General features: G+C 29.1%; 1 protein-coding gene across 1 annotated transcript; it reads right to left on the bottom strand.

The window, feature by feature from the left end:
* Positions 1 to 2,229: 2,229 nt before the first annotated feature.
* LOC145751568 (cilia- and flagella-associated protein 46-like) lies at positions 2,230 to 24,481 on the bottom strand. Its single transcript, XM_082567747.1, has 57 exons — positions 24,361 to 24,481; positions 23,896 to 24,032; positions 23,514 to 23,645; positions 23,197 to 23,426; positions 22,829 to 22,952; positions 22,429 to 22,523; positions 22,154 to 22,315; positions 21,280 to 21,379; positions 21,099 to 21,197; positions 20,784 to 20,906; positions 20,532 to 20,607; positions 20,329 to 20,439; positions 20,107 to 20,216; positions 19,767 to 19,887; positions 19,148 to 19,277; positions 18,855 to 18,976; positions 18,433 to 18,620; positions 17,878 to 18,067; positions 17,369 to 17,525; positions 16,685 to 16,925; positions 16,372 to 16,521; positions 16,130 to 16,234; positions 15,689 to 15,876; positions 15,408 to 15,533; positions 14,994 to 15,180; positions 14,605 to 14,775; positions 14,082 to 14,228; positions 13,653 to 13,842; positions 13,251 to 13,456; positions 13,053 to 13,182; positions 12,494 to 12,590; positions 12,157 to 12,311; positions 11,754 to 11,905; positions 11,483 to 11,611; positions 11,187 to 11,291; positions 10,982 to 11,077; positions 10,702 to 10,838; positions 10,359 to 10,554; positions 9,955 to 10,102; positions 9,601 to 9,752; positions 9,368 to 9,486; positions 9,069 to 9,223; positions 8,580 to 8,739; positions 8,206 to 8,378; positions 7,890 to 7,995; positions 7,453 to 7,609; positions 7,076 to 7,165; positions 6,816 to 6,929; positions 6,233 to 6,453; positions 5,651 to 5,843; positions 5,305 to 5,412; positions 4,760 to 4,906; positions 4,249 to 4,451; positions 3,648 to 3,870; positions 2,978 to 3,130; positions 2,657 to 2,864; positions 2,230 to 2,583 (listed from the first exon to the last, which is right to left on the bottom strand). The coding sequence occupies exons 1-57, from the start codon at positions 24,410 to 24,412 to the stop codon at positions 2,330 to 2,332; spliced, it is 8,451 nt and encodes a 2,816-aa protein (XP_082423873.1). The 5' UTR covers positions 24,413 to 24,481; the 3' UTR covers positions 2,230 to 2,329.
* Between the last annotated feature and the right edge of the window lie 290 nt (positions 24,482 to 24,771).

Below are 24,771 nucleotides of genomic sequence, written 5' to 3'. Positions count from 1 at the left end.
CCTCTAATTACATAATCCAAATATAATCCATTTTTGCTGCATAGAAAATATTGTTTAGAATAAATAATGGACACTAAACCCTAACTTAACAAAGATACGCCAATTTTTTGCCATAGTGTTTTAAGATACGCCAATTTGTACTTTTATATGCCAATTTTTAATTTTTATATGCCAAATAATTTAAGATATGCCAATTTTTATATATGAAAAAAATTTAAGATATGCCAAAGTTTTAATTTTTATATGCCAAATAATTTAAGATCTGCCAATGTTTTAATTTTCATATGCAAAAAAATCTAAGATATGCCAATGTTTGAATTGTCATATGCCAAATAATTTTATGATATGTTATATATTTAATTGTTTATCATAGACATGCTAAAGTTTTTTAACTAAGTTTATAGATTAAATACCTCGTTTTACTATTTCATGGAAGTACCTGTGCATCAACACAGGTTTAATAATGTTCATAAATATCTAAATACTTAAATAATATTATATTATATGTTCAAATTAATAATTTTCATAGTAAAACTTAAATTGACTTAATTTTTTATTTGGGGTGTTTAATTATGCCTTCTGATTTAAAAAAAAATGAAATAAGGCCATATCCATTTTTTTTTTTAGAATAAAATAAAAAAATCTAACAAAAGATCACCTGGGAAGTTTGTAGAATTTTATGACCACAAGATGTTGCTCAAGTTCACTTACTTTGCTCACTTTTTACACTAAAAAAATAATTATTGTTAACTAAAAGTCTACTACATAAACATATTGTATTAAAAATTGTTATCCATAACTAACAGAAATATTTTCCGCCCTAAATAATTGTTTTTAAATTAAAATAAAAAAAAATTTAACAAAAACTTTCGTAAATAAAAATTAAAAATATTAATAAAAAATACTAATGTATTAAAAAAGCCCCCTTATATATTGTAAATACTATATCAATTAATAATAACTCTAAACAATCGATTTACAAAACACTAACAAAAACATGTGTACTTACCACGAAAGTCCATCTGGAAAGAACTAGAAATCCGATTTCAAAATCAAAATTGACGTCACTGGCCACTGCGCGTGTGCAGTAACCTGCGTGTGTGTGTATGCACGGCGTCTTGAACTAAAAAAGCGCCGTCCTAGCTGTCAATCAAATTTTATTTCTTTGATTAACCTTTATAATTTGGGCTAAAGACGAGCACGTGTTTCAACAGAGCGCGTTATGATGCAACAATCGGGTTGCTAAAGGAATGTCTCTTGGAAGCGCACTAATTAAGACGCGACATTCCTCGCGCCTCGCTTAAAGAAAAAGAAAAATTTTAAGTTTTGAACGCTTTGTAGCAGATGGTACTGTTGAAATAATTATTCATTGTTTAAAATTCGCCATTTTTTTCTTAGTTCAGAGGTTTAAACTATTCTATTCTTATTAAAAACGTCTTAATTCTTATCTTACGTTGCACATAAAATATTGCATATATAGCTCATACTTGTTATACATTTTTTAATACATTTTTTTAGTAATTTAGCTTCACATGTTGTAAAAAAAAGGCCATTGTTATTTGGGATTGCAAGTCACGTGATTAGGTCCTGCCCTTAGTAGTTTTCGGTTTACTTTATTTTTAAGCGTCTTAACTTCAGTTAAATTAAAATCTAAAAAAAAAATTTAATTTTTTTGTATTCAAATTCTACATGGCCTGTTGCATATAGGTCAAAGGTCGCCTACGACGCCAATAAAAGACCACTGTAACTTTTGTTCTACTGCAAATTTTTTGAAAAAGTTTTATCTTGAATGATAGTTAGACCATTGCGAATTTATTAAACTTTATAAAATTTGTTTTGGTGACTTCGCAAAATTTAAAAATATATTCTTGACTTTCGTCAATAATAATAAGGTTGATTTATTTTTTAGAAATACGCAAGGCAATATTTCTGAAGTATAACCCTTTCAGTTTTTTGGCTCAAAATATTGACAAAATAATTTGGGGCTTCAGAACCTAACTTTTTAAATACCTATACCAAGAAAAATAAATACCTATACTGAGTTTGCGTGTTTTTGGTTTTTAATTATTTAAACAATGCATACCTTAATATTTAAACAAGAAATACTAATATCACAATGCAAAGAAAATCGTAAGTTTTAATAAAACTGTAATCTCCTATTAAAAAACTTAAAAACAATTAAACAAACCAATTTTATTGAAAAAATATATCACAGTTAAATAGCCTGTAAGTAACTAAAAATAAATAAAACAAACAAAGTTAAACAATAGAAAATATATTAAATAATAAAACTATATAAACAATTAACCTAAAAGAAAAAACTAAAAATTTAAGTGACCATTAGGTTTGGTAACCCAAACACAATCATGTTACACCAAGAAGAATCCAATTTCGTTTCCACTTCGTCGACTTTTTCGATGACGTCAGGTGTAATGACGTCATCGACTTCTTCGACAGTGGGAGTTTCGACGACCGGTGTTGGGTCTTCTACGCTTATGCTTTTGTTGTTGCGAGAAGCTGGTGTTTTTGTACCAGCCTTACCGCCTTTAGTTTTGAGGTCGTCTTTACCTTTATCTTTGCCAGCTGAAACGACAAGAATTATTATTAAAAAAACTTTTTAAAACCTTCAAAAAAATCAGAATAAAAATATCTGTACCTGGTGTCGCCGGTACTTCTACCGGAATGGGCTCTGGCTTTATAAGATTCGGGTTGATTATTTTACGAATCGCGGGTCCTAACAGCATGCCCTCTTCCAAAATCGACTCCATTATTTGTTGAAGTTTGGTCGCATTATCTTCTGGCGTGGTGGGCCATTGATTTAGGCAAACCGTATTCGAACCGCTGAGACTTAGCAACATAGCAGTCTAAAAGTTAAAAAAATATTTTTTTAAAAAACAATATATTTTTTGGCACACTACTTTTGACATAAATCTAGCTTTTTCGTGGATTGTTCAACAAAAAAGCCATAACGTATTACCTGTAACGGTCTCTCAATGGACAACAACGTGTTGGTCTTATCAACATCCACCTTACTTTGATGTCTAAAACTTTTGTTGGTCTGCGACTTGTCCAACAGTAAAGCAAGTTGACAATCTTCTAAGTTTAGTGCAGCCAACTTGGACGGTGGAAACTAAACAAAAAACAATTTTTTCCTTTATTTAGTCATCTATTTCTTACACATATGCTTTAAAACGATAATTAAACATTAACATTTCAAAATTAAATAAGTGCAACGAATTCGCCATCTTGTTGTTTACGTTAAGTGTTATCAGATCCTAGTCACGTATTTACACTATAAGTCACGTACTGACATCTTTTCGTTATCACGTGATTTGTTAGTTAAATGTTTCAAAAAGATTGTAAGTTAGTATTCGTGTTACAAATTTGTCGACGATTGTTATTTAAAATTTGCGCAATAAGCTACTATAAATATAACTACGTCTTTCATACAAAATATTATCAGGCAAATTTACGTTACATAATTAAGAACATATATTTAAGTTTTGCTACCGTTGTTAAATTTTACAATATAAAATTAACATCAAAAAATTTTTACAATATACAATTTTTACAATATAAAATTAATTTTACAATATAAAATTAACATCAACAAATTATTTTTTTTAATTTCAAAATATTTCAACAACCTGTGCAATAAATTTTTCCATTCCGTAAAAGATGAAGGCCGAGCAATCTTTGATGTTGTCTTCCCACTGACCTATACTCGGGTACTCGTCCGTTCCGTAACAACCCGACCATCTCGAGGTGAAAGACTGGCCGTACATTTGTTTAACTTGCTCGAAAATTTCGATCGGTCGATATTGTTCGGTTTCAGAACAATCGTTTTGAGGGTCGACGATGTAATGCACGCTGAAAAGGAGAAGATTTTTATTTTTGTTTGTATTAAGAATATTTTAAATCAAGAAAACTTAGTTTTAGCCTTTTTTTAAATTTGAATTAACAGAAGCTTGTAGAGATTGATTTTTTTTTTAATTTACATTTTTTTTTATATATATATCTTTGTTTTCGATGAGGGAAGGTCGACTTAACGACCGAAACGCAGAGTAACATTAGTTACCCTGACCCAGTCTCCAGTTGCCTTTACCAGTTTAGAAAATTAAAAATTATACTTAACCTGCTGATTAGGTGCTGGCTTAGCAAAAATCATAGCGTTTATAATCCTTTATTCATGGGCGCCACAGCAATTCGTTAGTTTCTTAAAAACAAATAGTACAACAGTAAACCAACCTGTTAGTGTCGACTGCCAAACACTCAGGAGTAAGTTCTCTGTTCAAAGGCACCACCTTACCACCAGGTGTCGCCCCACCTCTCTTTCCCGCATCCTTTCCAGCTGCCTTGGGAGTTTTGGGAGAATTTTTGAGTTCCTCCTTTTTCCTCTCTTGACGAAGAGCCTCTTCTTCTGGATCAACATAATAACGTTGGTGAAGGAGCTGGAAGATGAAAAATTTGGATTAATTTTAAAATAAAAAACGTTTTGATTAAAAATTTATTTTAAACAAAAGTTTTCTTAACTAAAAAAAAGATCAAAATAGTTTTGGGTGTTTGTAAAAAAAAGATTTTTCGATTCACAAAGTTTTTGCTTCATATTATTAACACTGACACTCCTTTCAATTAATCAATAAAGAAACCAAAATTTTTTGCAATTTAACACAAAATATTAAAGCCAATCAAGAGAATTTTTACAAAATATTCGTCGAACATTAGATTTAAAAGTAAAAAATTATAAACTTGTAATAACCTGCAATGAAAAGTCTCTGCTGATTGAGTCCACGTGTGGCGTTTGAAGACATTGCAAAGCCTCCAATGGAAGTTGTTGTAAATTGTTCTCAGCCAAAATCACGACAAATTCTTGAGCCAACTCAGCAAGTGGTTGTCCGGATTCAAGCTAAAGGTAAAAAATAACACTTTACATTAATTGGGTTTTTTATATATAAAATAAAAAAGTTGACTCGTATAAAAAAAAGTTGACTCTGTGTAATATAAATAGATATCCTTGAGTTAGGTGCTAAATATAGTACAAACTCCTGCAGAACCAAAAATTAATTAACAAGTTAAATATTATTCAATAAAAGTATTTGTATTCAAAACTGCAAAACAAAGTAACCCTATAGTTAGACCATGTGGTTGGACTTCGCACAAGTATAAAAAAATGTATGCATGTTATGCAATATGAATTGTAAAATAGGTAGTTGTTATCAATAATAACACAATATTTAAAAAATCAACACATTTAAAATTGTTACACATTAAGTTCAAATACCATCAAAATTTACAATAGCTCACCTGTTTTTTGGCTTGTTCGTTGATAGGGTCAATCAGTTTAGATTTTATATAAGAAGTTACAGGTGATAAGTACTTTTCCATGTCATCCAAAATTTCATTAAACTTTTCCTGTAAATTAAATAAATGTTTATTACATAAACAAATAACTTGTTAAAGTGCTGCCATCAACCGATAAATTTACAACAAATATAAAAATTAAAATTTTGTAAACATTATTGATGCATTGACTAATACAAAAGTTTTAAAAGTACACTATCTTAAAATATATAAATGTTTATCTGCAAAATCTAAATAATAAAAATAATTTAGTGTCGAACAAAACAAAAATCTTAAATTTTTTATGTACCTGTAATTTCATTTCTTCCATTGCTTGCTCTTCCAAAGTGGTTGCAGAAATTGTCAGCTGAGCTGAATCGTTTGATAATTTCTGCAACATTTTCTGCCGGAGAGCCAACTGTGATCTCTGGTACTCGCTTTGCAGCAGAAAACTCATTAACCTTTGTTGGTAGTCTTCGTGTTTATCCATAATCTCATCATAACTGTGAATAATAAAATGTTGCATTAAATTTTTTTTTCTATGTAGTGAAAGGCCACGAACTTGTTTTAATTCAGCAGCAGGGTGTAGTGGTCAGAACACTTGAATTTACTACACGAGGTCCAGGGTTCGATCCTCATTGCTCTTATGCTTTAGCACTTTTAAGTAAGGCGCTATAAACTCCTGCTGAGCGGTAAATAAATTAACAGTTTAATTTTTAGGCAATTATAAACTATAATATCTTAAACTGTCTAAAGAAACTTTAGACTGGGTCGAGGAAACAAATGTTACTTTACTTTTAAATCGAAACTTTTAAATGTCCTTGCATCAAGGACAAATAAGTAAACATAAAATAAAATATTTTTTAACATTTTTAAAAAATACCAAATTTACCTGTTTTTATCAACATTTGTTCTTGTGACATAAAATTTTGAAGGCTGATTTGAGGCTAAACTTTTATCTTTCCCCTTTCTTCTGTCATCTACTGTACCAGTGCCAGGTTTTGGTTTATCCAATATAGCACAATACAACATGTTATGACAAGGGGAATGTTGGAGAATTACAATGTTGTAAAATGAAGGTAAATCTTTGAGCAAATCCAAATGGTTTGAAGCCTGTATAGAATAATAAACTTAAAATCATTGAACTTTTTATGAATTTGATTAAGTATGCAAGGCTATAAAGCATAAAAGCAACTTAAAAAAGGCAAAATTTAGACACAAAATATGACTGGCAGCGTGGTGTAGTGGAAAGAACACTTGTTACACCACACATGAGGTCGTGGGTTCAATACCCACTGTTCTCATGCTGTAGCGCCCTTCAAGTAAGGCACTATAAACGGTGTAAACTCCTGTTGAGCCAGCACTTAATCAGCAGTATAATTATCGGGCAATTATAATCTACAATATACAATATTACACACAAACACCAAGTTAATATATATCATTTTAACTTCAAAAAAATTAAAATAAAATACCAGTTGTAGACGTTTCCAAGCAATAAAGTTAGTTTTTAAAGATTCCAAAGCTTCCTTTCTAACAGTAGATTCATGTAACCCAGTACTTACAAAATTCTCAGACAACCAGTTGTTCTAAGTTGTAAGAATACAGAAAAATTATAAAAAAAATAATTAAAAATTGAAAATACATGGCACTAAAATAAAGAAAGCTAAATAATGTTTTCATATACTTAGGCAAAGTAATTATTTTTTAGTTCCAATTTTTAGTAACACTTTACTTGATGTATAAGAGCAGCAAACTTAGATGTAGTTGGATCAGAAACTGCTTTCATAACTAGTTGCTTCATTTTAATAACTGACTCCGCACTCTAAAAATATTAAAACCAATTAAATAAAATTAAATTTTTTAAACAAATATAAATAGTGATATTTTAAAAATATTAAGTAATGGTGACATTTTTAGACTTAACGTAGCTTTTAGACTACATTAATAATGAATAATATACAGTAATGCTTACTTACTAGGAACTGTTAAGCACACTATTATTTTCAGTGTAAACTATGTCAAAAAATTTTAAATATAAAATAAAATAAATAAAAAACAATTTTGCACAAAAAAGATTGTCATCCATTCAACCAAAACTTCAAAACTTACCTGGTGAAGAGAAAGGTAAATTGCTGAAGTTTGAGGATCAGACTGCCCACAACATTCAACTATTTCAATACTAGCTTCACTCACAATATTAGTGGCTTGTAGTTGGAGAGATAACTTTATACATTGAGCCAGAACCTCAGTTGCCTGACTTAGTAACCTAAAAAAAAGTTAAAACCATAACATATATGTATAAGTTGTATTTTCATGCAAAAAAAATTTAAGAATTCAAAGTTATGTCATAACATTCTTACATTAATAAAATGGTTTAAAATTGTTAGCAAACGTTTTTAAATAAAACAATACCCATTTTTTGGTCTTTTTTTGGTTAAAAAAAACAATATTTATCTAATATATTCAAAACACAAGACATTAGTTTAAACGAATTATTTAGTTATTTAAAGTAAATTAAATGTATTTCATTTTTTTTAAACTAGTACCTGTTAGCATTATCTGAATCTCTGATGACAGTTCTCGCCTCCTCGTTTAATTTAATTTCATGGTTGGCTGAATACAATGGTGTAGGTTCTTCTTCGATATCTTCATCTATGCAAAAAAAAAGCTTTCATATTATTGTGTTAAACAAAAAAAATATAACATTATTTTCTTGAAAACTTTACTAGCTTTAGCAAAGTTAGACTAAATTTTTTTAAATTTATCTGAATAATTTATTAGCAATTTTTTCAGTAATATTTTGTTACATATATTATTAAAAAAATATTTATATTTAAATAACTATGACTGTTTAGTTATTACCTGAATGCACTTCTACTTCTTTAACTACAGACATGTTGCTTTGTGTTCCTAATTCCCTCAAATAATCATCAGGCAAAACCTTGTTGATATTCCATATTATATCAGGTAAGTAGGGTGACTTGTTGTCTGCTAATAAATGCAGGGATCGACCAATCAAAAACAACCATTTTGCTCTAAAAAGAAATTAGGTATTTAAATGTTTTATTTTATGATGTAGCTTAAAAATTCAAATTTAGATAAAAATAGGTTAAAAAAATTAGAAAATAACCTTTAGTAAGGTTTACATTTCACCTAATATAATAACCTTACCTAGAATTTGCAACAATTTTTAAATAAAAAAACATTGTTTAAAATTTCATTTTCACATAACTTGCCTCAAAACATGATTTTGTGGTATATTCTCATGCATGGAGTTTAGAATAGTGGAAGCTCTCAACAGTAAAGTACTTCTTTCTTCCTCCCATATTTTCTCATTTGAAGTTAAATCGTGTTCACTTCGCCCAACATAACCTTCTACAATCCTTTGCAGTGAATCTAAAATCATAATTTTTTGGTTTAGCAATTCAAATAAAAAAATATTTAAATTATTTAAATGTATAAATAACTTTTTGCAGATGTGTTATTTTTCCTGTAATTTAAAGAACAAACCAAACAGCTACAATAAGTCAGAAAATCCTAATATTTAAATATTAAGCTGTTATTGTTAGTGATTTTTATTTAAATTTATCACTATTTGCTAAAATCTTACAAAAAATTACTGCTATACCATATTTCAAGTTAAATTAGGATTTTCAAGAAACTTCTATTTAATTAAATGAATTTTTTACTGTAATAAATTTATAGAAAAAAAAACAAGTTTTTACCTTTTGCAGCTTCTCTTTCTTTAGTCACACGGTCTTCTTCAGCTGATATTTTTGCAGTATCCAGCAATATTTTAACAAGATGAAGTTGTACGTTCATTGTTTCTCTTAAAATTGGAAGACTAACTTTTTTGTCTGTCTCCATTAATGATATCTCACTAAAAACAAAATAGTTTTAAAACAAAAACTAAATAATAAACACAATAACACAAAAATAGAAAAACCTATCAAACATTATTTTACATGTGTAACTAAATGATTCTTTACAAAAATACCCAAAAATTTTTAAAATGTTGGAGTACCTTGATAATGTTGCCAAATTGCAATAACTTTGTTGCATCAAGTTAATAGCAGATAGAAGGTATTGGTGCTTCTGGTTTTTCGAAGATTTTGCCATGTCCATTAGAATATCTGCATGGCTCTAAAAACATTAAAAAATGATAAACATTAAGTTAAATCATATCATTGCAAAACAAAACAATAAAATAACAAATATAATTTTTTTTTAAAAAAACAGATAAAATTATATTGTTACCATATGTATAAAAGCAAGTTGTCTGTGAAATCCAAGATCTTGCATAATTTTTTCAGCTTTCTCCAATTTTTGCAACTGTGTTGACACCAGGCTTACTTTTTTGTTGATTCTTAACAATGCTGATCTGGCTGTTAATTCTGCAGTCATTAAACCTGAAGAAGTTCATAAAAATTTAAAGATACATTACTACATACACATATACATTTTTTAACTTTAAAAAAATGTAAAAAAAAAATTACTTCTGCTAACAAACATTTGTATTTGATTGTGTTTTATTTATAAACTTTGCAAATAACTTTGAATGAAAATAATATTTTAACAGTAAAAAAATTGATTTATTTAAGAAACCCTCACCTATAGTAGCTTTCTTAGTTGGTCTAGTAGCTGACAAGCTTTCCAAGCAGTTGTTTGCCTTTTTAACAATTTTTGCAACAGATTGGGCATCTTCAGGCGAAGGGTCTTGGTGAAATATTAAAGTGTCAACAACCAAAGAAATGTTTTCCTGAAAAATAATTTACAAATGTTCTGCAAATATAACTCTTTACATGTAACTTAAAAAAAATTTAAATTACTTTTAACTAGAAAAACTAACCTAAAAAGTAAACGCACCAAATTTCTTAATATTATTTAATTTATATAAAATACGAAATATATGCAAAGGCAGTATTTTAACCTACAGGCAAAACTATCATGAGTTTTCAAAAACTATGTTTAAATGTTAATTACCATTGAAAATAATAAAATGAAAACATAAATACCTGCCAAAACAACTCATCCCCGCCTATCTCTTGAGCTTTTCTAAGAAGTTGTAAGGCTTGACCAGTATTGCCTTCTCTTATAGCTAGATCTGCATAAGTGTGATTTATCTCAGATACTAGGACATGATCTTTGTTGTATTCTGCTACTGTTAATGCCTCTTTAAGTAAAGTTCGACTAGCTTGGTAATGACCTAACCTACAAGTAAATAATATTAAATTATCTAGGATTTTAAAAATGGTGGTGTAATAAAAAATAGGTTTTCAAACCTAATTAGTTTCAAAAAACCTTTTTATAATTTCTTCAAATATTATATTTATTTATTTTTTAACAAACTGAACTTACTTGAGCAGTAGTTTAGCCTTCTTAGTCCATATCTCACTCATGTTAACCCCACCAACTTTTCTTCCATGTAAAGTAACCGGTCCTCTTTCTACACTAGCTTCAGTTGATTTAGATTTCATAGAATTGCCAGAGTTGACCTGTAATGACCCATGCATGTTTTTTTATTAAAAATAAGATTAAATACAGTGTTAAAGTTAAACAAAGTTTTAATGTAGATACAAAGTGCGGCATTTTTTTACACATTTTTTTTAGGTTCTGTAAGTTTTATTTTTAATTTAACCTGTCTGAATTGGCCATTAGCAGCTTCATTTGCTTCTCTGATTCTTTTTTCTTCTCTCTTGGCTACTTCTTTGTGAATTCTGTTTAATTCAAGACCCTAAAAATTTAGAGCATATCATTAAAATATGCTAAAAGACAAAATTGAACATAAAAAGTTTTTAAATTAAAAATTTTAACAATTTAATTATGATCTTTCAACCATTAACCTGTCTGGATAGAACTTGTTCATCTGCTGTTAAGAACTTGTTATCAATCAAACCTTCCCAATAGTTTGCTGAACTAACCAAATGTAACTCATAACAAATAATAATCTAAAAATCAAGAAAAATTAAAATGTTTTAATGTATAACTTGTTTCATTAATAATAAAAGTTTAGCTATTAACAGAAGGACTAATAACAAAGAATATTCAATATTACAATTTAGCTGTGTTATGTTAAGAATTTTTAATTTATTAACTACGAACAATGCTAATTTTTTTAGTACATGAAAAACTATAATACCTGTTTTATGTTTATGAGTTGAGTCCAACTATTACTTTTGAGTAAAACTTGAGTTATAACACCAGCAAGTGAAAGTACTGGTAGAGATAGGTTGTTCAATGCACAATCACATAAGAAATCTGACAATTTCTGCAACAATTCATTATTTACGTTTAAAGTTTTTTGATAGTTTTTTATGCCCTAAAAATTGTTTATTGGCATATGTTTTTAAATACAATAGCCTTTATTTTTTAGTTTTAAACTACATTTATTTTTTTAGTTTTAAACTTACCAATAAATAATAAACTGTCATAGCAGCACAAGTAATATTCTGTTTATTAATGCCACAGTCAGTTTTATCATAAAGGAAAGCTTGTTTGATTTCTTCAGGCACATCATAAGTTGACCAATCAACTGTACTGAAGGGCATCTCATCCAAAGGACCTTTGTATTAAGAGTATATTTTAAATTAGCTTAAGGTGGATTATGATAAAAAGGCAAATTTAATTTTAAAATAAATATGATGTCACACCAAAAGTTAAGAATCAAAAACATGATTTATAATGTGACAAAACTAGTAAATTCAAAATGTTTTACATTTTTGTTTAAATTTAAAAAAAATGATCATTTTTTCGCTTTTAATATGTATTTAATATTTGCACATAACAAACATTAAAAAAATTAAACCAATTAACCTTTTCTCTTGATTTTAGTTTTCTCTGGGGCAACCGGAGCTGCCGGTGTTCCTTTCTTTTTAGGATCAGCAGTCTTTTTTCCATCCTCTACTAAATCCAATTTAGGCATTTTTTTCAAAGTTATACCCGCTGATGTTAATGCAATTTTCCATAACCTTAACAACATTAATTAATATTAGGTAATTTGTTTCACATATTTTTTATAATTAGGGTTAAAAATATTTTGTACTAGTTATGAATAAGTTAAACTAAGAAAAAAGCATACACCATTTTTAGCGAATAAAAGGTTTTAAAATTATAAAATAGCTATATGCTATATGCTTTTATTTATACCAACCTCATTACATATCCATAAGCAAGTTGACAATATTCTGAATGCTTTTTGGAGCCCACACCACTGACTATTGCCATCATCACATGACTTCTAATTAAGCCTACATAATTAAAAAAAAAATTAACAAAAATATGAAATTAATGATAGCGTGGTGTAGTGGTCAGAACACTTCCTACATTATATGAGGTCCTGGGTTCAATCCCAAGTGATCTTTAGCTGTTGCGCCCTTGAATTGAGCGCTATAAACAATATAAACTCCTGCTAAGCAAGCACTTAATAAGCAACATAATTATCAGGCAATTATATTCTATAATATCCCAAACTGTAATAGGCAACAAGAGGCTGAGTCGGGGTAACAATTGTTACTCTATGTTTAAGTCGCGCATTCGACCTTCCCACATTAAAGATAAATTTATTTACAAAAAAATGGACAGCATTAAAAGTGGTGGGCCAGTTATTAAATATCAAATACCAAATTTAGTATGCCCCGTTTAATTTGCTTGGTAAGACCACTGGTACTAAAAACAAATTAAACTATGCAAAAAAAAAAATTTTTTTTTACCTTCCAATTGTCTTGTACTTTGAAGATCTTCAAGTTTTAGGTTCAGGTTATCGGCTTCCAATCCTATTATAGCAGTTCGTTCAACTGGAACCACTTCCTCAGGTTCCTCCTTTTTGTCTTCAACCTTTTTCTAAAAAAAAATCGTTATAATTTTAGTTTTTATAATTCAGATTTTAATTAAAAAACTTATTGATTAACCTTTTTTTCTTGTTTTGAATCAGTAGCTCTCTTTGGGGTTTTGGCTGGAGTGTTTTTGCCTGCTTTTGGTGTAGGCTGACCTCTAGTGGGAGGTTTCGACGCTTTTCCCTTTTTTCCTCCTTTCACTTTTTCAACTTCCACTTTGACTTCTTCAAATTTAAGATTAAGTAGAATATCACATCCCCATTCTATCACGTTTACAGTGTCTAAAAAAATTTAAAATTTAAGTAAACATATACCAATAAGTTGATTTATATAATCCGAATTAAAAAATATACCAACATGATTTTTTACAGAACTGAATAGCTTCTAAATATAACAAAGTTTTATGTTGTACAGTAAAAAAATATAAGATGTTATTTAAAGTCAATAAAACTTAAGTTAAAAAAATTGTAAAATAACCATTGATAGCAAACTCATTTGAATACATCCACGTCGACAACTCAAGCAAATACTCAAATTTCTGCCACTTGGTGTCATCAGAGTAGAGAGCCTCGATGGCATGTTGGAACGCGAGTAATTGTTCCATCGTATTCTTGGAGCAAAGAGAAACACGATGCCACATATGTGACACATAATCTTCAGACTCATCCTAAATGTTAAAAAGACATTTTTTTAAACAAAAACTAAAATTACAGTTAAATAAATTTTAAAACGCATAAATGTCCTGCAAAAGGTATTTTTATTAATAATTGTAAGTATTTCAGTTTTAATAAAAACGATAATATCTTGAATTTAAAGTACAATTATACGTTGCTACAAAAAAAATTGTCTTACACATGGTTTAAGGTTTAACAATTAACAAATTAAATTTGAAAAGTAAATTCTTACCCTGAATTTTGCAATATCCATTTGCACATTTTTGCCCAATTTTGCTTTCACGATAACCCTGTGTTTGAACAAAAGTAATCGATGTTTGGTGCGAGGCATGTGATGTAAAGCTCTGTCCATCACCACTAAACCTTCCTCCCATTCACCCTGTAGAAGTCAATAGGTTCAAATTACAAAAATAGGTGGCAATTTAATTAAAAAAAGGTTCTACTTAAAGAAACAATAAATATTAAAACCCGTTTAAAATATGTTAACTTCAAGTGGTGTAATAAGTGTTCTTACAACTACACCATGCTGCCGGGCTTTTGTTAAAGTTTAAACTTTTATGGGTCCAATAGGTTGTAAAATCCTTGTATCAAGCAATTGAAGACTATTTTTAGTAAACTGTTACAAAAGGTAAAGAAGCAATGCCTAATGACCAATCAGAATATTGAAATTTTTTACAGCTTTTACTAAATTTTATAAAACTAAAAGTATTTTTGTATAATATATCTTATGTACAAACATGAAAAAGAAAAATTACCTTATCAGCATAAGTTTGAAATAGGACACCATACATAGCTGCCCTGAGAGTTCTATCATCACTAGGGTCACCTAGTGACACACCGATACTTTGTTTTTGTGTTTGTTTATCCTCGTTCGTGTCCCCTCCTTCTATCACCTTTACTGTTTTCGTATCATCTTCAACGGTTTCCTATTAAAAAAAACAAAATTTTCAAGAGATATTTTTTTAATGTACAACTCAAACAAGTTATACAAATGTTCAACTTTTTTGATACATTTGTTAAAAACTTGAATATTTAAAAATATTTTAAAAAACAAATTGTTTATGAATTTAACATAATAAATTTGGCAATCAGCTTTATTCCTAAATTAAAAGTACATTTTATTTTGATAAAAAATTATAATCACCTCAGCTTCTTCTTGAGCTTGCACTGAAGCAGCTGTGTGTAAAATACATTTAAGTAATAGTTCAAGTGGTTGTCTTAGCAACTCCCTCTCCAGAGGCGAAGGAATAAGTGGGAGTGCTGCATTCCACCATCTTCTTGATGCTGTCATTACTAATGCAAAGTTTTTAGCTCTTTCCGCAAACAATCCACTGCAAAAAATATATTATAATTATTTGTAAAAAAATTTAAAATAAATTTTATATGCTGTTTAACTTAGCTTAAACTAGAAAAAGACATTAACAATCATCAAAACTCATCAAAGACAACTTTTTTTTAAATTTACAATATGTTACCTTAAGTTTTAAGTTAAGAAAAAACAATACTAGTTTAGTTAAGTTTTAAATTTTCAACAAACCAACATAATTTATCAATTCACCTGTCTACAAAACTATGCATGGCTTGTCTTCTAGCGGGAGGGTTAGCTGCACAAGTGTCCATTAAACTTTCTCCCAACACACAAGATGTATATGCCAACATCTCTAATGCAACAGTTTTTTTATGTCTAAAAAAATTTTAAAAATAGAATTTGGGTATGAAAAGTTTTCCAATATAGGAAAATGAATTTTATATGATTTTTAACTTATTTTTACATATATATTAGTACATCTGTTTTATAGTACATCAAAATATAACAGCTTTTAGAAACCAAAAAATTACAGTTTGTCGTGGTTAGATTTTCCACTCTCCCTTTTCACGGCTGACCCTTCCAAACTTAAAGCCTTCTTAGCACATCTAACTACAAGTGAATGATTTTTCTGTAGTCTTGACAACTGAGCCAACCTGGTCCAAACTTCTAACTCAACTGCAGCATCGTTCCAGTTACATTCTTCTACTACATCACATACCTGGAGAAATAATAAAACAAGTGATAATAAATTGACGAGGACAATCTTTTAGACTTTGAATAAACTTAATTTTTTACCAAATATGACTTTATCATTTAAATTAAAGAACATAATATTTAAATTAATAATAAATTTATTAACATATTTTAGGGTATATTCTTAGCCTATAAAAAGATTCTTAACTAGTTTTAATAATTTAAAATTACTTAAAATATATATAGTTCAAAAATTAAATAACTTGTACTACTGGTACCTCAGATATTTCTGGAACAGTAAATGGCATCATATCATTCCGATTTAATGACAACATTTCAAGCATTACCAATGCTTTTGTCATATCTCTTTGGTCTGGTAATTTCTGGGTAAAAAAATTAACCTAGTATTAAAAAGTAGCAATAAAAAACCTTGCAAACAAAGTCTTTAAATATTTAACAAAGCAACATTTAAAGAGCAAAAAAAACATATTGTTGCAATAGATTAACAAACAATCTGTACCTCATTGTCCACCCCAAAACTTGGTGAAATTTGTTGCTGCATCATTTGTTTAAGTTGAGCCCAAGTTGACAAAAGTTGATGTCTGATAGCTGTCTGTATCACATCACCCTTCTTTTCTCCATTGGTTACTTCAAGGCCATATTCACAAAACTTTATAAAAAATAGATTTTATAAAAAAATGAACATAATATAAATAAACAATGGAACAATATAGGGTTTCCAAAATGTTACATGGCTTATTTCTTAAGTTTAAGACCCTAAAAAAGAAAATAAAATTAAAAAATAAAATTAAATATTTTTTACAACCACCAACCTCTAAGGCTTTAGTAAGATCCCCCAAACCTTCTGGATCCACCATCAGCCCCTGGGTAGTTCCTGGTGCTGTACCAGTGCCTTTCGGTGCTGTCTTCTTTCTTGATGTGTCCTTTGTAGCAGCAGTCGTTGCAGCAGTTTGCGCAACCACTGTACCATCAGTTGGTGGCTTTTTAGGAATCCAGGGTTTCAGTAATCCCTTTGCGATAACATCACAGATTCTCACAAGTAAAGCAGCTTCACTGCAGAACAAAAATTAAATATAAAAACCTATCTAAAGATGTTTAGTAATTGTTAGTAATATTAAGAATTTTTTAAGCTTATATTTTTTTGTATATATTTATCCTCGGTGTGGGAAAGTCTAATGCGCGACTTAAACATAGAGTAACAACTGTTACTCCGACCCAGTCTTGAGTTGCCTTTAGCAGTTTGGGATATTATAGATTATAATTGCCCGGTAATTATGCTGTTGATTAAGTGCTGGCTCAGCAGGAGTTCATACCGTTTATAGCGCCTTACTCAAGGGCGCTACAGCATGAGTGCAGTGGGGATTAAACCCACGACCTCATGGTGGTGTAGCAAGTGTTTTTACCACTACACCACGCCACCGGTATCACCACGCGGCCGGTATTTAATATAGGTATTATTTTAATTTTTAAATAAACAAAACCACAAAATCTTTTACCATGAATGTCCTATTTGTTTCATGCCAAACAAAACTCGTTCAAAAGTTGGAACAAGTTCAGAGTGTCTGAAAGCAGCCAACACGTGGTTGTTATAGTTCCATAAGTAAGCTGCACCACTGCATATAATCCACTGTTCCTCTAACTCTATACCTAACTCTGAAAAAAGGTTAACACAAAAAAAATTAAATGATGTTTTAAATACTGCCGTAAACTTTTAATGACTATAAGTTATACTTAATGACCATAATATTTTATAGGCTACTGTAAAATTAATTGTAAAATATTTTCTTAATTTTGGTGTGTTTTTAAGCATAAATTTAATTATGTTTTTTTTTAGTATTAATGTGTTGCTATTAATTGTATATTTTTGGTCACTTTTATTAATGCATAAAAACTTTAAATAATAAAATATTGTCTAAAATGCACATAAAAAAATTGAATCTTTTTGCGTAAAAGGTCTGTATAAAATAAAAATAGAATTAAAATACATAGGGCGACTAAAGCTTACCTATTGCTCTCAAGAAAGCATCAGTTGCTTTTTTGTTAAGAAGATGAATCCAATCCGTGTAATCCTTCCAATCCTCTTCTTCTTCTGGCTTCTTGAAGTCGTGTCCTTTAGGACGTTGTCTGTTATCTACTGGAGGAGTTGGACTTTCGTTCAACTTTAAATTCTCAGTTCTTAGAAGGTGAATTAAAGCCTACAGAAAAAATAAGTAAAAAAGACTTGTTTTTTAGAGTTGTAGAAATATCTTTGCTCCCTTACATTTTTTTTAAATCTTTAATTATTAAACTTTCCTAAACCAATTTATGTAACACTTCAGTTTTAGACTTCTTTATGCTAGTTTTAGTCAACAAAAGTTTAATATATCTTTGAAATTTTTTTGAACTAAATTAAACAAGTCTTATGTCAAAAAAAATATATATTTTTTGTGAATTGAACATTAAGTAGCATCCTAAATAAACCATTTACCTAACTAAATAGGCCCAAACTACTAATTTATATAAACTTTTTTAAATTTAATAATAATTTTAGAACAAAAGCCAATTTTTTTAAACCCCTTACCTCCCCATTAATAAAATGAACCTCAGCCAAAAACCGAAGCAGATCAGCATCATGAATACTTGAATCTGGTAATTTATCCTGAGTGTTAGGACTCCTCTTATCAGACACTGTGCTATCTCCTGTATTGGGGACAGGTAAACCCTGGACTGAATCACGTTTTTTAGAAGGAGTTTCAGGCTCAAATGGCACTGTTAAGTAAAGTATTTGTAATTTATAATTGATTTTTAAAAGCAGGTTTTAAATTGTAAGCAATTAGTTATCAATTTATGTTCACCGCTAATGCTAGTATTGGTTGGTGTTCATGACTGTATTAAACAAGCTTAATTTTAACTTCATCTACATATTACAGATGACACTAGATTATTTTATAGTCAACAATATGTCTTAGCAAATTATTTTACATAACTTAATTCATAACACACCTTTAGGATTAACCTTCCACCTTGCATCATCATACAACAAACAAAACCTTGCTGCTACTCTACATACATCCCATACTTGTTGTTGGCGAGCTGTTTTTGTAAGATCCACCCATAATCTTGCTCTTTAAATAAAAATATAATAAAATATAATAGTATAAAGTTCTTATAGTTAAAAAATTTAAACAGTTTAATTGCCAAATTTTTTTACATCCTATCAAACTTAACTTGTAAAAAATTTGGGTTTCAGTTTTCGTATTACTAAATATTTGGCATCAAAAAAATGTTTGTTTTACCTTTCTCTATCATTTTCATCTCCAAGTCTTTTAAGATGGCCGGGTGCTTTACTGACACAAGTTTTCCACTGTTGTGCTTTTGCTCCCAATACAAGAACTGCAGACACCAGTCCTTTAGTACCTCCCATTACTAAAAAAATTATATCTAAATAAAAAATCTATCAAAATATAGGTTTATGTAAAAAAAAATTTATTAGACTGTTTTTCTTATCTACATAAAATTAACTTTACTTTTAAATCTTTTTTCATGTTATTTACTAACTACACAAACTAAAACTAATATGGTCTTCTTTAGCTTTACCCCTCTTAAAAAACTTAAACTAAATCTTATTTAGTTACTGAATCTATTCTACAAATATATATTGTTCTTAAATATCTTAACCTTTAGTTCTTGCTTTATGTCTTGGGCTGTTGAATGCATCAAACGCTAAAAAATCAAAAATTATATATAAACAAAATGTATTTTTTTGTAAATTTATTTTTTCATTGTAACTGCTGTCATTTAATAGCATTTTTATATAAAACACAGAAAACTCTTACAACTTTTGCTGATTTAAAAAATTAAACTATTTAAGGTGTAAGGAAAAATAGATAGTAAAGAAATAAATTTATAATTTACCTTTCATTTGATTCTCACTATCAAGAACATATTGAAATGCATCAGGTGCCAAGGCAAGACCAGCTCTTACCAACAAAGATCTTTTCATTCTTACACTGCCACTCTCACTACTTTTACGAGCCTAAATGTAGAAATAAATGTCTACTTTTACGAGCCTAAATGTAGAAAAAAATTAAATTCTCTTCATTAACTTAAAAGTGATACAGTACAGCCTAACACTTGTTGTGTAGGTTTTCAGAAAAAAATTTAAGTAACATTAAAATTACCAAATTTAACATTAAACATGTATACACCACTAAAATTATTTTAAATAAATGCATTAAGTTATAACAAACTGTACCTGTTCAATAATAATAGCAGCCACATCTTCTGGTCTGTCTGGAGTTTGATAAAGCTGAGTACTTAATTGTAATCTATGCAACATTGTATTTAACCTTTCATGGTAAAAACCTAAATAAAACAAACAAAAATTTTTTTTTTTTCATTTTTCTAAATAAATTTTTATATATACAGGGTTTTAAAATAAAGAGACTTTAAACACAAAAATTGTTATCAAAAATACCTGAGTCATCAAGTTTAAGAGCTTTATCAACATGTTTAACAGCTGCTTCAATCTGTTCAACTGCTTCCTCACATTTAGCTAATTCAGTATGCACTTGACACCTCAGCATTACTGAAGTTGTAAAAAAAATTTTGTTTTGGTGTAAAAAGTTAAAAAGAACATAATATATATTGTAAAAACATTTAGTAGAAAGATATTATTACCTTCCAAAGATGAAATATTTTCCAATGCTAAAGCAACTGCAGTTAGTGGTCGTCTTACATGCTTGCGCAAGTTTCTCTAAAACATCATACGAAAAATTGTATTTAATTGTATTAAATGTAAATATCTACATTTCAAACATTGTTAAACCAATTTGACCATTAAAACAACATTTATAAGAAACTTTAAATATTTTTACTGGCAGAGTAAAACTATTGACTGTAATTTAGCAAAATTTCTAAGGTTAAATGTACCTGTAGTAAGGGTAAACAGAGATTCCACTGTGTTGCACAGGCTCCTTGTACCACATTAGCATTCCCACTTCTAACGGCATTCTGTAAAGCTTGTTCCATTCTTTTGATCGCAGCTAATCTGACCTAACATTTAAACAACACTCTTTTAAAATCTGGTGCTTTTAATGTTTTTTAAATTAAAATCTAATTATCATGTAACATTTATTCTATAAATTCCCCAGCCTTTGACTATAACTAACAACTTTAAATTGCACATAGAGTTTTTGATAATTTACAAAACCAGAATAAAATACAAAATTTTTTTTTAAATACTACCTCAACAGCGGTTTTCGTGTAAGCTTCTTGCTTATCTCCCAATTCTTTTACCATCATTTCACATTCTAAAAACTCAATCTCAACCAAAATGCTGGAATGCTATATAATCAGCAAAAACATTTGATATAAAATTAAGAGTTTAGCAAGAGTCCTAAATATGATTCTAAAAAAGAATATTTACCGTAACATCAGACCCTTTGAGGGCATTTAAGCAATACTTGGCTGAACTGACTTGGTTAACTTGAACACAAATCCTAGCCACTTCAATCAGCAAAAACGGCCTAAATTCAACAAAAAATTTGATTTATAATAGCATACATGCGATAAAACTAAAGTAGTAAGTACCGAAAGCAATGTAGTGTAACACACATGCATTAAAGTGATCTAACAACCAAAAAAGCACAAAAAAACCATAAAAGTTAAGACATGCAAACACACTATATTTTAAATTTAAACTATTTAACTTAAAGTAATGTTTATAGGTTAGCTATGATTAAGCAACTTACCAACAGTATACAAACAGATAGAAACATTTTTTTAAATGAGAATCCCAATTTTTTGGGGAACATTTTTCTAAGCATCTTTTGGTAACAAACCTTATCAGATTTTCCAACACTTTTTTTAACTTCTCGTTTATGCGCACCGGATCAGCTACCGGATAACTTACATGAAATGAAGTTTTTGATGTTTTGCGTGTAACAGCAACTTGACTACGACTACTAAAAAGCACTCGATTGGTTAAAAAAAAACGACACCACAGCAAAAGTTGAAGTTTAAAATTATTCAAATTAAATGCACACAAAGAAAACATTTGATAGCATAAGTGAGAATGTGAATCTAATAAAAGCACTGCAAACAATTAATTTAAAATAATTCCTAAAAGGGTGCAAAAAAGGACACAATAAATCTAAAAAGCATATGAAAAAACAATAAAATAATTAGGCAAACTTTTAGTTCAGTAAAAGTTAAACCTTACAATGTTTTGTTTTAACAAAAAATTATATTAAGCAAACAATTAAATAAGATACATCGAGTAACAAGGAAAAAATTGTTACCTATCTTCTTCAGAAATACTGTCCTGATGTTGCATTTTTTGCTTCTTCCCACCATCAGTGGCTGCGGTTTTGACCCTTGAGCTTGGTGGTCGCCCAGAGATGGAGTTCACTACTAAGTTTAACTCTCTAATGGCCTCAGGTGAAGGTTTGTCACCTAACATACTAAAAAATATGTAAATTTTACAAAAATTGCAGTTTTTAGGCAAGTAAATTTACAAAGGTAATTAACAAAGTTAGAATAATTTTTATGAAAACATTTGAATTTAAACACTTACGCTTTAATTTTCTGCAATTTAAAAAATGCAGTGTATTTTGGCATCTTGTTTATTTCTTTGGAAAGTATTCCCATATCTACAAGCTTGTATTTTATCTATGAAATAATTGATACAAAAGAATTTAACTAATCTAATTTACAGTAATTTTATTGCAAGTAAGCTATCCCACATTTAATGAAAAAAAGTTTGTTTCTATGAACGCCTGTTAGAATGGTGGTTCTTACTATTAAACGACGTTTTTTATGTGTCACCTTAAATAAATCATATCTAGATATAGAACAATTTTTGTTCAACTTACATCATTAAATTTAAAGTTACCTCAAAAATTTTAAATTTTTTTTAAACCTAAAAATTTAATAAAAAAGTTTATCATGGTGATCGACAATACCCTAATTAATACCTGCAAAGTAAAAACATCCTTGAACATTACAGGAGAGTTTTTAAGAGTGAATTGAGATGCAGATTGAGCAATTGTTGAAGCTTCTTTCATACATCCTGCATCCACCAAGCTCTCAATCAAGGCTCTAAAATGAGAAATGCAGTAAAAATTAATTTAAAGAAATTAATAATTTAAAGAATAACACTTCTTGTAAATGCTTTATAAAGTAATAATAAGTTTATTTAAGTTTTACCATGAGAATCATATTTTAAACTGCTTAAGGAAAGAACTTTTGACTAATTTTTTTAAACTGATTAAGGAAAAGACTTTTGACTAAGCACCTGCAAAAAATAGTAAGCCTATATATTTATTTTTTATAGCATACTCACATCATAAGTGTAGCTCTCCAAACATAATCCGTATCTTTTATATGTTCCAATGATTTAACTACTTGCTGCAAACTTGGATGTAGAAGTCCTCTGTGACCTTGCCTAAGAAATGGTCTTGCCATTTGCCAGTACAAAACCGAAGCATTGTAAACAATGAAGTAATATCTTGGTTTGTCTTTTGCAAAATTGATTGCTTTTAATAAGTAGACCACCGCAGTTTCAAAGTTATTCTAAAAAAATAAAAAGATTTTGAACCTTTTTAAATAAATTAAGGAATAAAAATACATAGGTTAGCAAAGTATTTTTTTTTTAATTACCGCAGCTTCTGCGGATTGTGGTGTCAAAAGTTGAGCTTGACAAAGATAAGCACGACACAGAAACTGATTTGTTAAAGGTTTTCCATTAAAATACATTCGCAAGCATTCCTGTGATATTTGGAATTGACCAACCTAAGAGAAATTAAAATAGTTGTTTACATTAAATATTATTTAAACACATAACAGTACTAGTAGAAACAAATCTAATGAGTTGGGATTCTATTACTAGAAATAATTCATGTTTTGGCAGTAAGACTAGTCTGCTAGTAAGTATCAACTAACTTCATAAAATCAGTTTGCAACCACTTTTTATTTGTCCTTTAAACAATATAAGAACTTTAGATAATTATTCCTTGTTATCAGTTTATTTTGTGTTACTTACCTTGTACAATATTTCGGCACATTGAACATAAAGATCTGATCCACAAACATCAATTCCATCATCTCCTTGATTTGCTTTTGTAAAAGCTTGTTGTAGTAAACTAAAAGCTTCAATAATCAACTTGGTACCTTCCTCAACTAAAAAATATTACTTACATATAAAATTTTAAATAACAAAAAATTGATTACGTGCCAGTTCGCCTGTGGACAATACTAAAAGAAGGGGGTAAGAGAAGACAAGGAGGAAGGGAGGGGAGGGGTGAAGAGGCACATGGAAAAGTATTTTGCAGTCTTTTCCTTGTGCCCCTTTACCATTCCTTACCTCCTTTTAATGCTTCCCTACCTATCTTTCCTTCACTTCTTCCTTATAGTGTTACCCTTGGTCCTTTGCCTGTCGCTAATATTTGCTCTCATATTTATCAATAAAAATTTAAACTAAAAAGTAAGCATAACAAGTAAGACTCACCATCCTCAGATTGATTAGCAATAGTTAGTATTTGTCTGATATTTGCATCCATGTTGTGTTATTTGCTTTAAACTTTATATAATCACAATCATTATCTTGTAATTTTAAATATTGAAATAGCTGGTCTCGTATTCTAGAAACAAGTTTGTTTCTATGGACGCCCGTTAGAATGGTGGTTGTTACTATTAAATGGCATTTTTTATGTGCCGCCTTTAAAAAATTATAACTAGATATAGAACAATTTTTGTTCAACTTTTCAACATATAAAACATTACGTTTAACATATAAAACGTTACGTATTTAAAAATTATTTTTTGTAACTGATAATTCAAGAAAAAAAATACATTATGTTGACCGGCAAATACCTGAAGACAATTCTACTCCGAAACACTAGGTTCAATTACAATTAAA

Source organism: Corella eumyota, chromosome 4, assembly GCF_963082875.1.
Source record: "Corella eumyota chromosome 4, kaCorEumy4.1, whole genome shotgun sequence".
Lineage (NCBI taxonomy): Eukaryota > Metazoa > Chordata > Ascidiacea > Phlebobranchia > Corellidae > Corella > Corella eumyota.
The sequence above is the reverse complement of the archived record's forward strand: the minus strand, read 5'-3'. Positions and strand labels throughout refer to the sequence as shown.

Bases quoted from the DNA above. Each gene is read 5' to 3' on its own strand.
- LOC145751568 (XM_082567747.1), bottom strand. From the start codon at position 24,412: ATGGATGCAAATATCAGACAAATACTAACTATTGCTAATCAATCTGAG. The intron at 21,380-22,153 runs GTAACAATTTTT...TGTTGAATTTAG, and splicing joins AGTATTTCTGAAGAAGATAG to GCCGTTTTTGCTGATTGAAG. The intron at 21,198-21,279 runs GTAAATATTCTT...CTGATTATATAG, and splicing joins TCAAAGGGTCTGATGTTACG to CATTCCAGCATTTTGGTTGA.